This window comes from Mytilus trossulus, unplaced genomic scaffold (genome assembly GCF_036588685.1).
Source record: "Mytilus trossulus isolate FHL-02 unplaced genomic scaffold, PNRI_Mtr1.1.1.hap1 h1tg000220l__unscaffolded, whole genome shotgun sequence".
Lineage (NCBI taxonomy): Eukaryota > Metazoa > Mollusca > Bivalvia > Mytilida > Mytilidae > Mytilus > Mytilus trossulus.
Window position 1 is genome coordinate 255,987 of NW_026963313.1, and position 13,363 is coordinate 269,349.

Below are 13,363 nucleotides of genomic sequence, written 5' to 3' on the forward strand. Positions count from 1 at the left end.
ATTGAAGCTACGCCATTGGGTTGTGTATCATATTTTTGAATGTTATTTGATCAAACTCAATGCAGCTTCATTGATATGTAGTTTGTGCCATGTGGATGTGATATCAGTTTTAATAATGTCAAAATAATTATTGTTATAATGGATAAAAAAAATCCCCCCAAATATCCAAACGGATTTAGATTTACCAGAATTATGAACTGACATGCGTATATGTAAAGGAAGTGTTCAAACATGATGAGTATTAAAAAGAAGTATATACACAACTACTGTGACCTTTTTGACCAATTTCAATTGTCAGTCAGTCTAAGAATTCCATGATTTTATTTGTTGTAATTCATGTTGTGTCAAATCATCCAACGATACTTCCATCAATATCTCTAAAAAAAAATGAAATTATTCAATATTTCAAAACTTTCACATATCTACAAGAGCGGCTAGATAAATGTAATATACCAACGAAATCAGAGAAGTAGATCTTTAGAACTTTTCATCTTCTGTTTAGTTTTTAGTTTTCGAAAATTTCAATGGTCAATCCAAATTCATTAGTCTAAGAAAAACATGCAACTCTATAACAAAACGATAACACTGTTCAAAATATTAACAGAATAAAACACAAGGCGACTTCGAGTGCTCCTAAGCGATTGACGATTTTTATCGTTAAAAAATGGTTCATTGTTCAAAACAAATACCACTCGTACAGAAACCTGAACGGTCATAAGAGTTTCACAGACAATCATCATATTTAAAAAAAAAAGACAGGCAGGGAAAAAAGTTAGCCTTCTTCCATATGACAGGAATTGCAAGGTTTTTCATAAACTCCGCATAGATCCCAGGATTACGCCAGATTTGCGTTTCGTGTACAAAAGACTTACCAGTTACGCCCGTATTGGGCAAAATAAAGTACAAAGTTGAAGAGCATAGAGGACCACCAATTTCTTCATATTTAAAATATGGTTTTTTTATTAATTTTCCTTATTGTATATCGAATGCATGGTTCTACCGTCTTATGTATTTACTCATATTATAGTTTAACTTGCACCAAAGATCAAAATTTTTACATACAGTATAATAAAGCGGGTTAATTTATAATGTTAATGATTTTCTTATCCCAGACATAGATAACCTTATCCGTATTTGGCACAACCTTTTGGAATTTTGGGTCCTCAATGCTCTGATACAATGTACTTTTTTTGGCTTTAATACTATTTTGATATGAGAGTCACTAATAAGTCTTGTGTAGACGAAACACGCGTCTGGCGTATTAAATTAGAATCCTGAAACCTTTGATAACTATTCATTGCACGGGTCTTTTGTAATAACTCACATTATAGTCTAACTCGTGAAATCCATGCATCAAAGATCAAACGTTTTACATAAAATATATTCTTAATCAAGGGGATTAATGTATAATGTTATTATAATGAGTGTCTTTATGTATGAAACCTCTCCATGTAGTTTCCATTTCATATTGATACAAAATGACGAATTTTATTTGAAAAAATTACCAATCATTTTAAGTTTAGACATATTAGAGTTGATCTTTTTCCAACAATTTTCAGAGCTTTTTTTTTTTTTTTTCATATTCAAACCTTTATTCCACAAACTTCTCTATTGTATCAAACAAAAACAAGTTTCGCACTAAGGAAGGCAAATAATGGACACCTATAGAAAAGTTTGTCATACAGTAATGCAGAATAACAATTTTTGTGTATCTATTTTTGTTTTAAATATGTGAGCTTTCATAATAACTGTAGGACTCGTCGCAAGTTTCTAATCTGCAAAAAGTCCAAGTAAGACCAAACTGTTAGAATAAAATGCAGCCACAGGTTTTACAAATGAGAAGCAAAAGATACCAGAGGGACAGTCAAATTCATTGATTGAAAATAAACTGACAACGAAATGGCTTAAAAATAAAATGACAACTGACAGACACATAATATCATACTAGACACAACATAGAAAACTTAAGACTAAGCAACACGAACGCAACCGAAAACACGGGTGATCTCAGGTGCTAAATGCATTGATTTAATATTTTTGCACAATCACTCATAAGAACCCATAAGAGCTTTGAATATGACGTGTTGAGTATGTATTGGCACTCAGTATAAATCGCCTTTTCAGAATCTAAAGGACTATTGTACGTACACCAAAATGAAACTAACGTTACGTCATTGGTTGAATTTGTATTGTTTAGAACGTTTTAAACCAATCATAACCTTTTGATGTACGCTTTTGAAAATATTACCCCGAATGCATTAGATTCTGAAACGGCGATTTCAAAAACTCACTCTGTTTGACAAATATAATACTCCTTCCATTCGCAGTCTCCATCTGCCCATTTGCCTTTATGGGTCCAGTTATTTAGAACACAGTCCTCCCCACTATTGGCATTATTCGGGTCCCCTGGGATCCAGTTATTATATGATGTAATTCCTGTTTGGCTAGTTGTCCACAGAAAAGTACCCTCTTGTTCCAAATCACTGAGTCCGAGCCAGTATTTTCGTCCTTCAATGAAACACAACACAATTAATGGCAAGGGGAAAATTCGCCGATTTAAGTGTCCAATGCAAATCTTTGTCCTTCTTTGGGATTTATTCCTAACATGTCTATGCTAAGTAACACAAATGATTTCTCCATAAGTTAATAAAATAATTCACATTCATTTGAATGTTAAACACATCAGATTCGATTAGTGTGTACTATATTTATTTCAGTATAACAGTAAATAATTACAATTATCTTTTAAAAGTGATGATTCTTATAATACTTCTTTTATAAATTCCTTTATTCCTAAAGAAACAGTGGCAAATATATAAACAACGCCAGATAATGTCAACGAATCTAGTCAAAATACTAGATAACCAGCTATCACGATGGCATATACAATAGTATATATGCTCCCAACTGCCATTCAAAACAACTGTTTTTGTTATCTTGCATAATATTACATAAATAAGCCAAAACGCCCCTTACCCGTTTTTAGAGTTTCTGAGATTAAATAATCATCAATAGGTTTATTTATTGGTTCTGCTAAATATCCTTCAAATGACCTGCATATTTCCTACAATATACAAAAGAATAAGGTATCACCATAAAAATGCTTTTTAGAAATGCATATATGTGAGTTTATATTAGTTTTGATAACAATCATATTAGCTTCTAGTATGCCAGCAATCATATTAGCTTTGATAACAATTATATTAGCTAAGAAAACAATCATATTAGCTATGATAACAATTATTACATTACTAATACAAGTTTTATGGTTTAGCTAGCAATAAACCCAGTTTAATCAACCATTCACTGCATAAGGAAATGTATGTAAAAAGTCATGAATATATGACAGTTGTTTTCTTTCGATTGATCTTTTGATCTTTTGATTTTGACATTTGTTAAGGGCTGTCCGTTTGAATTGAACCAATACTATTCGTCGCTGGGCTTCTAAAATGTTGTATATGACTTTTTTGGCTAAAAATACTTTTTGACACTAATAGTCTGGGCGGGAGGAAATCTTTGGTATTGCAAAATAGCATACAGTTAGACCAATCAAAATGTGTGAAATAAGCCAATTTACAAAGTTGCCAATGTCAGTTGCTTGTAAAGTTGGCTTCCATAATGTTGTATGAAAACTTGAAAATCGTTGTAGAATGGCTTTTGGGGGAAAAAAATAGTACATTTCTTTATTGCTGTGAAAATATTTTAAGTTTTTGGATAATCCAAAAATGTCAAAGTTTTTATTTCACTGCTATTTACAAAAAAGTTCAAGTTCACAATCGACATTTTGGAAGAATGCATTTTGACAAAACTTTCAAAGCCTGTTTGTGAGATATTTTTTTTCTTGAAAAAATTGTAATTTACAACATTTTAGAAGCCCAGCAACGCATTGATGTTCTTATGCTTTCCATCCACGTTAACCCTTCTAATTAGTGTACCGGTATACCTATAATGATGACTTTCGAATACAATAATTGGTCGTTGTATCAAAACTACGGTTGAAGTTTTGTCAGAAAAAAATTACCGTAAACGATGTTGGCCACATTAAAGTTCATGTGGATCCTTTGGCAAAATGGTTGCATCTAGGGCATGCCATGCCCTAAAACTTTTTCAGATGCACAAGTTTGTCTGTAAATTTTGAGGTAAAAATGCAGCCATTTTAGCCATAGGGTCCACATGAACCTGAAATCTTGTGACTTGTTTTTTCATTATTTTTAACTCACGTATACAAGAAAAACCATATTACAATATCATAAGCTCATATTGTTATAGCTTGAAAGCATCCTCCAATCGAACGAGCCACATGAACTTGGTCGCCTGTCGATAAAATATGTTATGTACATATCTTTTAATGAGCATTAAAGTCAACACTGAGGTTGTGTTGTGAGTTTGGACCCCGCTTGTGAGGGTACACTTGATTCCAACCTAAATTAACTAGAATTGTCAGTTTTTCGTTCGAAGGTCGGTGATTTTCTCCGCGCACTCCGGCTTCCTAGGGACGTAAAAACACAAAATATCTTATCAAATTAATGAGCAGTAACCTGACATTCCCCCTCTAGCCAACCCATTTACAATATATACCTCAGCCTCGGCCCAAGTCACTTGATTATGTGAGAATAGAAAACACCATCCACTTAGACTACTAGTCTTCTTCCATCCAGGGGCACAGCAAGTTATTACCGTTACACCTGTATATGTAAACAATAAGATTATTAAAATCAGCACAAGACCCCTAGGAAATTGAAACCTCCATATTTTTGACGCTATGTACTTTTGAATGAGTCAAATGGTTTGAACACCCCCCTACCCCCACTCCCAATCCTGGGTTGGAACCCCCTTTTAAAAAATTGGTTGATCCGCCCCCAGAAATTCTATTTTATTTGAACATTGCAGAAAATCATGTCTTTCCTGTGCTTTCACTGACGTTTTTTGGTGAATGTAATCTACTCGAACGTACATCGAATTGTGATGCATAGCATCTCGTTCAGATCAGCCTATTGATCAACCTTAAGTCAGGAACTTCGTCTGGGTTGTTTTTTGTTTATTATGTTAGTGTTTTGTCGAATATTATATTGACGGAAATCATTTTGAAATTGATGAGTTATTCTTAACGTGTCTCGAATCTGGCTTATTAAATTTTGTTCATAAAGTGTTTTTCCATCTGTTTTAACCATGTTGTTGTTATTCTTGTGTCTAATGTTTTACATGCTGCTTTTGTTTTTTCCTACTTTAAACCTAGGGTAAAATAAAGAAGGTATGAAAGGGAAACTGGCAAACCGTCGCAAAAAAGAAAAGAAAAACGACGAAGACATACAACAGTATACAAAATATATATTATAAATTAAAGATTGCGTTTTACGAACCCCACCGATAAACCGGCCAGGATTTATTCTATAAAAATTCACTACTCATATTAAACTTACATATTGAAATGAAAAGAGATTTCAAAACAAACGACGCCATTTCGAACACTTGAAGAAATTAAGTATGTCAATCTAAACTCGGGCTTGTCATTTATTAATACATGTAACTGATAAGATATATATATATATGTCTTGAAAGGTTATTCCAGAAACACGTGCCACGTACTGTTATTGGAAGTCATGTTACTACCAATGTACGCGATTGTACCATTCTTAGTGACTGATAAGTTCCATAAGTTATTATTCGCCTAGTAAATAGCTAATGTTACGGTATCACTCTTGAACATTTGCATGTGTCTGAGGTTTTGAATACATTTTGAATTTGGTATCCCCATGATTTCAGTGATTCTTGTATTGTAAATTGTTTGCCTGTAATCAATCGATAATACGATTTGCTTGGTGTGCTGAAGGCCCATTGGTTGCCCTCGATGCTCTGGTTTTCCGGGTACATAGCTAGACACAAAATAATGACTAGGTAGAAAATACACAGAATAAAGCCCCGTTATACATGATAAGTTTAACTAGATTTACTAAAATTACAACTCTTTTAGCAAAGTTGAACTTAGACATCTTATGTTACTTTTAGTGTTTATACTAACATTTTATGTATATTTTATGTATTTTATTTCCAAAATATCAAGTAGGGAGAAAACAATTATGCTTGGAAATTAAAGTTATGACGAGAAAAGCTTTTCACCATGGTTGTATTCTGCAATGGCTCAAAATGCCCTTAGCTGTTCGTATGGTATAATAAAAAAAAATAAAGCAATAGTGGACACTTCGAAGCGACAAATATAAAAAATTGTAAAGAGTTATTACACCTCGGACTACGCCCTCAGGAAAATAACCGTCCTTTGGGTTGATTATTTTGGATATTTACCTTTTCTATATATACGGGTAATAATTGTATGTTGTTTTTTCCATTTTTGATACTTGCGTCAATGAAAAGAATACTAAAGTTTTATAAATTCAGCTATTATAGATGAAAAAAGAGACACAGAAGGTAACAACTTCAGGTCACCGTACGGCCTTCAACAATGAGCAAAGCCCATACCGCATAGTCAGCTATAAAAGACCCCAAAATGACAAATGAAAAATAATTCAATCGCAAAAACTAACGGCCTCATTTATGTACAAAACAACTATAACGAAAAACAAATATATTATGCATCAACAAACGACAACTACTGAACTACAGGCTCCTAACTTGGGACAGGTACATACATTCAGAATGTGGCGGGGTTAAACATGTAAGTGGAATCCCAACCCTCCCCTAATCTGAGACGGCAGTGTTGTAACAGTACAAGAACGACCTATAGCTTTTTTTTAAATCTTAAGTGTTATGGTGTCATAAAATGGTGTTTATCGCTGTTAACATACAAGGACAACAGAAAACAATGAAATACCAGTTAGAGTAACATCGTGCTTGAAACAATAATTGGTCATTTGGCAAATGACTTTGTGAAGACTGTGCGTTGACCCCTCAATTGCTTTTGCATATTTGTGTCGTTGGTTGTCTTTCTCCATGACGTGTTCGATTTCCACTTTGTTTTTTTTTATTTATAGTATCGTTTGCCTGGCGTTGAGTCGGGTTTTGGTAATGTCTTTTTAATTTCAAATAATAAATAATTTAATTAGTGGTTTAAACATTTCTGTGGAAACGCTGTACTTAAATGGGTATTTTTTAAAGGTCTATAAAAGAGGGACGAAAGATACCAGAGGGACAGTCAAACTCATAGATCGAAAATAAACTGAAAACTACATGGCTTAAAAAAGGAAAGATAAAAAGACAAACAGACAAATAAAAGTAGATAAGACACAACATATAAAACTACAGACGAAGCAACATGAACCACAACAAACACTGGGGTTGATTATCCGGATCCCATACATGTATCTCACGTTATATGTTCTATTTAGACATTTTACTTTGCTTGAATAGAAGTTACTTATGTACTAAATAAATGTTTCAAATAGAGTCCTAATAAAGAGCATGTTTAAACTTTATGCAAATATGAAATGTGACCAAAAGTAGAGAAAACCGCGTGTCCCTGTGAAACCCTTTATTAATTATCCTTTAAGTTTTATGAGTATTTTCTATGTTATGTAATAAAACCTTTTACTGTTTTATTTTACTTGCAAAACTCAAATGTGCACTTTTTCTATATAACCTATAACCGTATATCAATTTAGCAGCTTTGTTATATTTGGCATTTAGAACTATTTTTAAATTGGTTTGTTATTAAAATTTTAAATCGCGAAGTTTAACGAATACTTGAGTCATTGATTTTAAGAAGAATGTAAAAAGTTTAAAACCTTGGATAAATATCAATAAATAAATCTATAGTGGTCATGCCATGTGATCATGTCGGGTATGTATTATATATTGTTAATTAAGCTCATATGTTTGTAAATATCTAATATCACACTTTTGAATTTGTATATGGTGGTTGTGTGTTCACAAATGTTGTTGTAAACTCTCTAAATCATGACAGTTCTTTTCTTCGATTGGAACTTATTTAGTTAAGATTATGTAACAGGAGGGTTGGGTGGCTATGGCTATATATAAGTTCTACCTGTTCTAAGGGGAAGCGTTACTGATGAGTCTTTTGTAGACGAAACGCGCGTCTTGCGTATATACTAAATTTAGTCCTGGTATCTATGATGAGTTTATTAAGCAACCCCGCTACCCTTGTATATCTGATATCAGTGAAACTTAAACAGAGCGAATTTGATTTAGGTTCAGCTTATCTTTTATATGTCTATAGGTTTGTATCCTATAAACCAATCTACAGCAAGGTTAATACTATTCGATACAGCTGTCCTAGATGATTCAGGGAGAAACACCAGACATCTTATGCTTTACCTAAGTGCGTGTTATGGTTTAAGTTTTTAGTTCTGTGGTAAAAGGGAAGTAATTCAATTTGATATTAACCGAGCTTAATTTGAGAGCTGATTATAAGTCTGATAATACGTACAGTCAGTTAAGTCTGCCTCATACTATTAAGTCGGCTTACAGTTGGATCTGCCTCATATATTGCCTTACAAATAAAAATTGACAATGAGGGTCAGTTGAAAACTGAAACTTTCCGACAAAAGCAGTGATTTCAGCTTCCCAATTGTAAACTTTCCATTTCTATGTAGCAACATCCAGTAGCGCCAGTATGCAGAGTATATAGTATCTCCCAGTTGATACGATATTTTAGTGCTTGTATTTTCTTTTATGATATAGACATAAAGCTTTATTTAGAGTCGGTATAAGCAAGCAATTACAAAACATAAGCTCTGAAGAGCTTTTAAAACCGACATAACAACAAATAAAACAAAAACATACATATTGAGTTATGCACACAACATTAAACATATACAGCAAGAGTTCAATCAGTATATAAACATACAGCACACAAGTTCTTTAAGCATCTTACAAGTTTAACACATACTGATACATGCAATTATGAAATAAAAACACAAAAGCACAAATGAAATGGTATGCACATAAAAAGCATATGATATCCTTGATAGAGGATTGCTGCTCACAAGAAAGCTATTAAACCAAAAGCTCCAAGTGGTGTAGTCGAAATCATACATTTGTAATTTTAGGGTCATAAGTTGGTTGATCGTTATGGAATATTTGTTTCAAAGATGATTGCGGATATGCTCCTAATTTCGTCACCACTACCAAGTCCCTTTTTATCCCAATAAAGTCTTGATGATATACATTAAAGTATTCCCAACAATTCCGCAATTATGTATAAAACAATATTATTAAAGTGCTTGAGTTTGAAGAAAATAAGTAGCAATAATGCAAATTTTAACGTGTTAGTTTTTAAAATTGAAGGGATGTCAACCTTATCCAAAATGACCGAATTGGTATTTTAAAGACCAAACAAGCAGATTAACAGTTCGGAGGAGATTACGTCCAAAATTTCGACCGAAGGTGGCTGCGTATATCTTATATCAACTTCACAGCCAAAAAGATGCGCCTCTTAAGTATATGGAGAGGTCAATGGTTAACAAGACATATGTTTTCACTTAAAAAAATAATCTGTAAGGGTTCCGCGGAACCCAGTGTCTCGCCTATTTTTGCTGTAAATTGCAGGCTCAACAACAATGAGGAAAAAAATCAATAAAAATATTCCTCTTGTTACTATTTTATGATTGCAAGAAAATCTAAGTCCATTTAAAAGTAATTTAAATTACAGAAAAAACGGAGTAATCTTTTTACAAACTTTACTTCTGGATTCAATCTTATGATCATAAATAAGCTTCTGTCCATGTTTAGTACAAACCCAGGATAATATAAGAAAGTTATTAAAATTTTAAAAACTTTAACCACAGAGTGAATGTAAAGGTTCCCCGCAGAAAAACTAAGTCCATTTAAAAGTAAAATATGGAAAAAATGGATTTATTTATTTACAAAATTTACTTCTGGATACTATCTTATGATCATAAACAGTCTATGGAAGGTGCGATACGATAAAATCTTTTCTTATATCAATGAGCGATATTGTCTTATATCAACGAGTTGCATTGTGGGAAATCTCAGACGAATGTTTACCATTTTTATGAAGGAACGAAGATTTCTCGGTATAAAGTAATGATTCTTTTCTTAAAACAGGCTGACATTTATCAAGACATACGTCTGCTGTATAATTTCCATGAATTATTTTAAGTTATACCAAGCAAGGTGTATTTAAACGAGAAAATTTAATTGTTGAATAAATGAGACATAAATGCACGATTTATCATTTGTAGATGTACAAATTCAATGAATGTCATGTAGCAAATTATGTGGAATGCAATTAAGATGAATTCAATTGTTGGATAAGCCAAAATCGCCCATAAGTCAAAGATACTGCTATATTTTAAAATATCAATGCGATGTTTGTCTTATATCATAGCGATATTTTTTTAATATCAAAAAATTATGAATGCGATACTTTTCTAATATAACTACTATAGTTTTCTAATATAAAATTAATACGATGACACATCACATTGCATGTCAAAAGAACCGCAAACATAATTCACAAACTTAGTTCATGACCGGCTTAATGTTTGAGGATCAATATCACTAAAATTTCGTATCTGTAACAAAATTAACGCTTACACGATTTTATCATTTTGAAAATGTTGCTTGACCCTATTGATATTTGAAAGTGTTAACAACCTGTTCAGTCTATTGTTTTCAATCACATGGTTTAACCAACTAATTCTGTTTGAAGTGATGATGCAATGGTGGAACTTAAATGCGGTTGTAAATAACCTACCAACCTATTAGATTCTGATATAGGTCCAGTGGCCGATCAATGCATTTGAATTGGTTATATTGCGCTAAACCTGTCACGTGTATGACAGTATCATCAAATTCTGTCATATTTACAACGATGCATGAACAAAACAGACATAATAGGTAAAATTGTCAAAATTTGGAGAAAGCAGTCAAATATTAATACTAATAATTACTAATATCGATATGATATTTTAAAAGTATCGCATTGATATTTTAAAAGTATCGCATTGATATTCTAAAAGTATCGCATTGTTTATTTATGCATATAAGAAAAACACAGCACTTCAAATTTTACACGGACATAAACTTCAGCTTCTAACTAACTTCTGAATGTATATTTAGACTCAATTGTTGTTTATATTTTTACAATAAGTTTTAAAGTTAGTATTTTCATAATTTTTCGTTGCCGAAAACAACATTTTCCGCATGGAATATCTGCATATTTACAATTGATATTAGACAATATCGCTCATTGATATAAGAAAAGTTTTTATCGATACGCTTTTTCCATAGACTGATAAACAAGCTTCTGTCCAAGTTTGGTACAAACTCAGGATAGTTTAAGAAAGTTATTAAAATTCTAAAAACTTTAACCACATGCAGAGTGAATGTAATGTTTCCCCGCAGAAAAAAACTAAGTCCATTCATAAGTAAAATACGGAAAAAATGGAATTTTATTTTTACAAAATTTACTTCTGGATATTATCTTATGATCATAAAAAAGCTTCTGTCCAAGTTTGGAACAAACCCAGGGTAGTTTGAGAAAGTTATTAAAATTCTAAAAACTTTAACCACAGAGTGAATGTTTTGTTTCCCCGCAGAAAATACTAAGTCCATTTATAGTAAAATACGGAAAAAATGGAATTTTATTTTTACAAAATTTACTTCTGGATACTATCTTATGATCGTAAACAAGCCTCTGTTAAAGTTTGGTAGAAATCCAGTATAGTTTAAGAAAGTTATTAAAATTTCAAAAACTTTAAACCAGAGTGAATATTTGTTGACGCCGTCGACGCCGCCGACGACGACGGAATGTAGGATCGCTTAGTCTCGCTTTTTCGACTAAAGTCGAAGGCTCGACAATAATTAAAAAGCACAAAACGAACCTTCAAATTGATGACATCTTACATGTAGCAATGTGCAAAATATGAGGAAGTTCAGAAAGTTATTGTAGAGTCTTCTATATGATTCAAGATTTCAAGATTTATTAGGAAAACACTCAGACACATTTACAATGTGTTACAAGAGGTCATTATTGATAACATATATACATTAAATATGACAGAAATGAACAAGGGATTAACAAATTAATACAGACAAAATTTAAAGAAGAGAAGATTAACATTAACAATTTCTTATATAATTATTTCAATATTGCAAAGTGACAAAAGACCTTCCATACAAGTTTAACAATGTTTGGATTATTTCTATAATATTGTGGTAAATATCTGTTTCTCAAATTTACTATCTCTGCATTTTTACAAATAAATAATAAGAGTGCACGTTGCAAGATATTTGCAACTTAATTAATCATGCAAAAAAAGTAGAATTTAAAAGTTTATTTGTACTTTATATTTCAGCTCCCGATTTTTCAGTGAGTGGCGTCCAAATTCCGGTACAAAAGCTAAAAAATTTAAATAAAATAAAATTACAACTGAAGCAAACCATTCTATCCGAAGGGAATGAAGTGAGAGGAGGTTGCATTCTTCCGAATGGAAACTTGGTTTTTACGGACTACTCGGAAACCCGACAGTGTCTGGCCGTTTATAAGAAAGATGGAACATTTCTGTATGATATTCCATTATCACCAGTGTCAGCTTTTGGTATTGTCTCGTTTGTAAAAAGCACCGTTGTTGTTTCTGGTGGCCATTCCAAAACTATTTCCGTAGTAGATGTAAACAATAAGAAAATACTGGCCTCAATTCAAACTGATTGTGGTTGCTATGGTATAACAAAGCATAAAGGACAGATTCTATTCTGTGGAGAAAACACTGGAATTCTGAAGTATGATGTGGACAGAAAAACAATTTCTTTGTTCATTAGTGATAAGACAGTATCAACGTATTCAAACATAATTTCAAATGGGGAAAAAATATGTTATACAAACCCCCACGTTGTAACACTCCTTGATTCACAGGGAAAGAAACTATTCCAAATCCGAGATGACAATTTGATCAAATCTCCACGAGGGATAGCTATGGATGAATTCATGAACATATACCTGGTCGGTTTAGATTCTCATAACCTTGTTGTTATAAGCCCGGATGGAAAAGACAAACTGGAGTTACTATGCAGGAAGGATTGTGGTCTAAAGTTTCCGGCAGCAGTTTATTATGATAGTGGACAATTACTTATATGTCAAGGATTTGGTTGGGCATTTCTATATGTTGTTAAATGATGTAAAAAAATCCAAATAAACAGTTAGTTCTTCTTATTGTGTTTATATTTACCATCAATTTAATTGATTATTATGTGATCTATTGTGTGTTATGTAAATGCATGTTTGCTTAGTGTCCAGTGGCAAATGTTTCAAATCTAAAAATAACAATTATAATGGAACTTGATGTAATGAATATATATATTTATGTTTTTATTAGGTATATATATTTCACTGTAAATTGGCACAAAGGCAATTTTCGTATTTGGCACA

The 13,363-nt window shown here is 32.3% G+C and overlaps 2 protein-coding genes across 2 annotated transcripts; one reads left to right on the top strand and one right to left on the bottom strand.

Annotated features, from left to right (window-relative positions):
* Positions 1 to 304: 304 nt before the first annotated feature.
* Positions 305 to 5,503, bottom strand: LOC134701143 (lectin BRA-3-like). The gene is made up of 5 exons (XM_063562288.1): positions 5,421 to 5,503; positions 4,579 to 4,685; positions 2,977 to 3,064; positions 2,292 to 2,508; positions 305 to 377 (listed from the first exon to the last, which is right to left on the bottom strand). Exons 1-5 carry the CDS (start codon positions 5,458 to 5,460, stop codon positions 350 to 352), a joined length of 480 nt encoding a protein of 159 aa, XP_063418358.1. The 5' UTR covers positions 5,461 to 5,503; the 3' UTR covers positions 305 to 349.
* Positions 5,504 to 7,687: 2,184 nt separating this feature from the next.
* Positions 7,688 to 13,143, top strand: LOC134701135 (uncharacterized). The gene is made up of 2 exons (XM_063562282.1): positions 7,688 to 7,792; positions 12,294 to 13,143. Exons 1-2 carry the CDS (start codon positions 7,786 to 7,788, stop codon positions 13,109 to 13,111), a joined length of 825 nt encoding a protein of 274 aa, XP_063418352.1. The 5' UTR covers positions 7,688 to 7,785; the 3' UTR covers positions 13,112 to 13,143.
* The last annotated feature ends 220 nt before the right edge of the window (positions 13,144 to 13,363 follow it).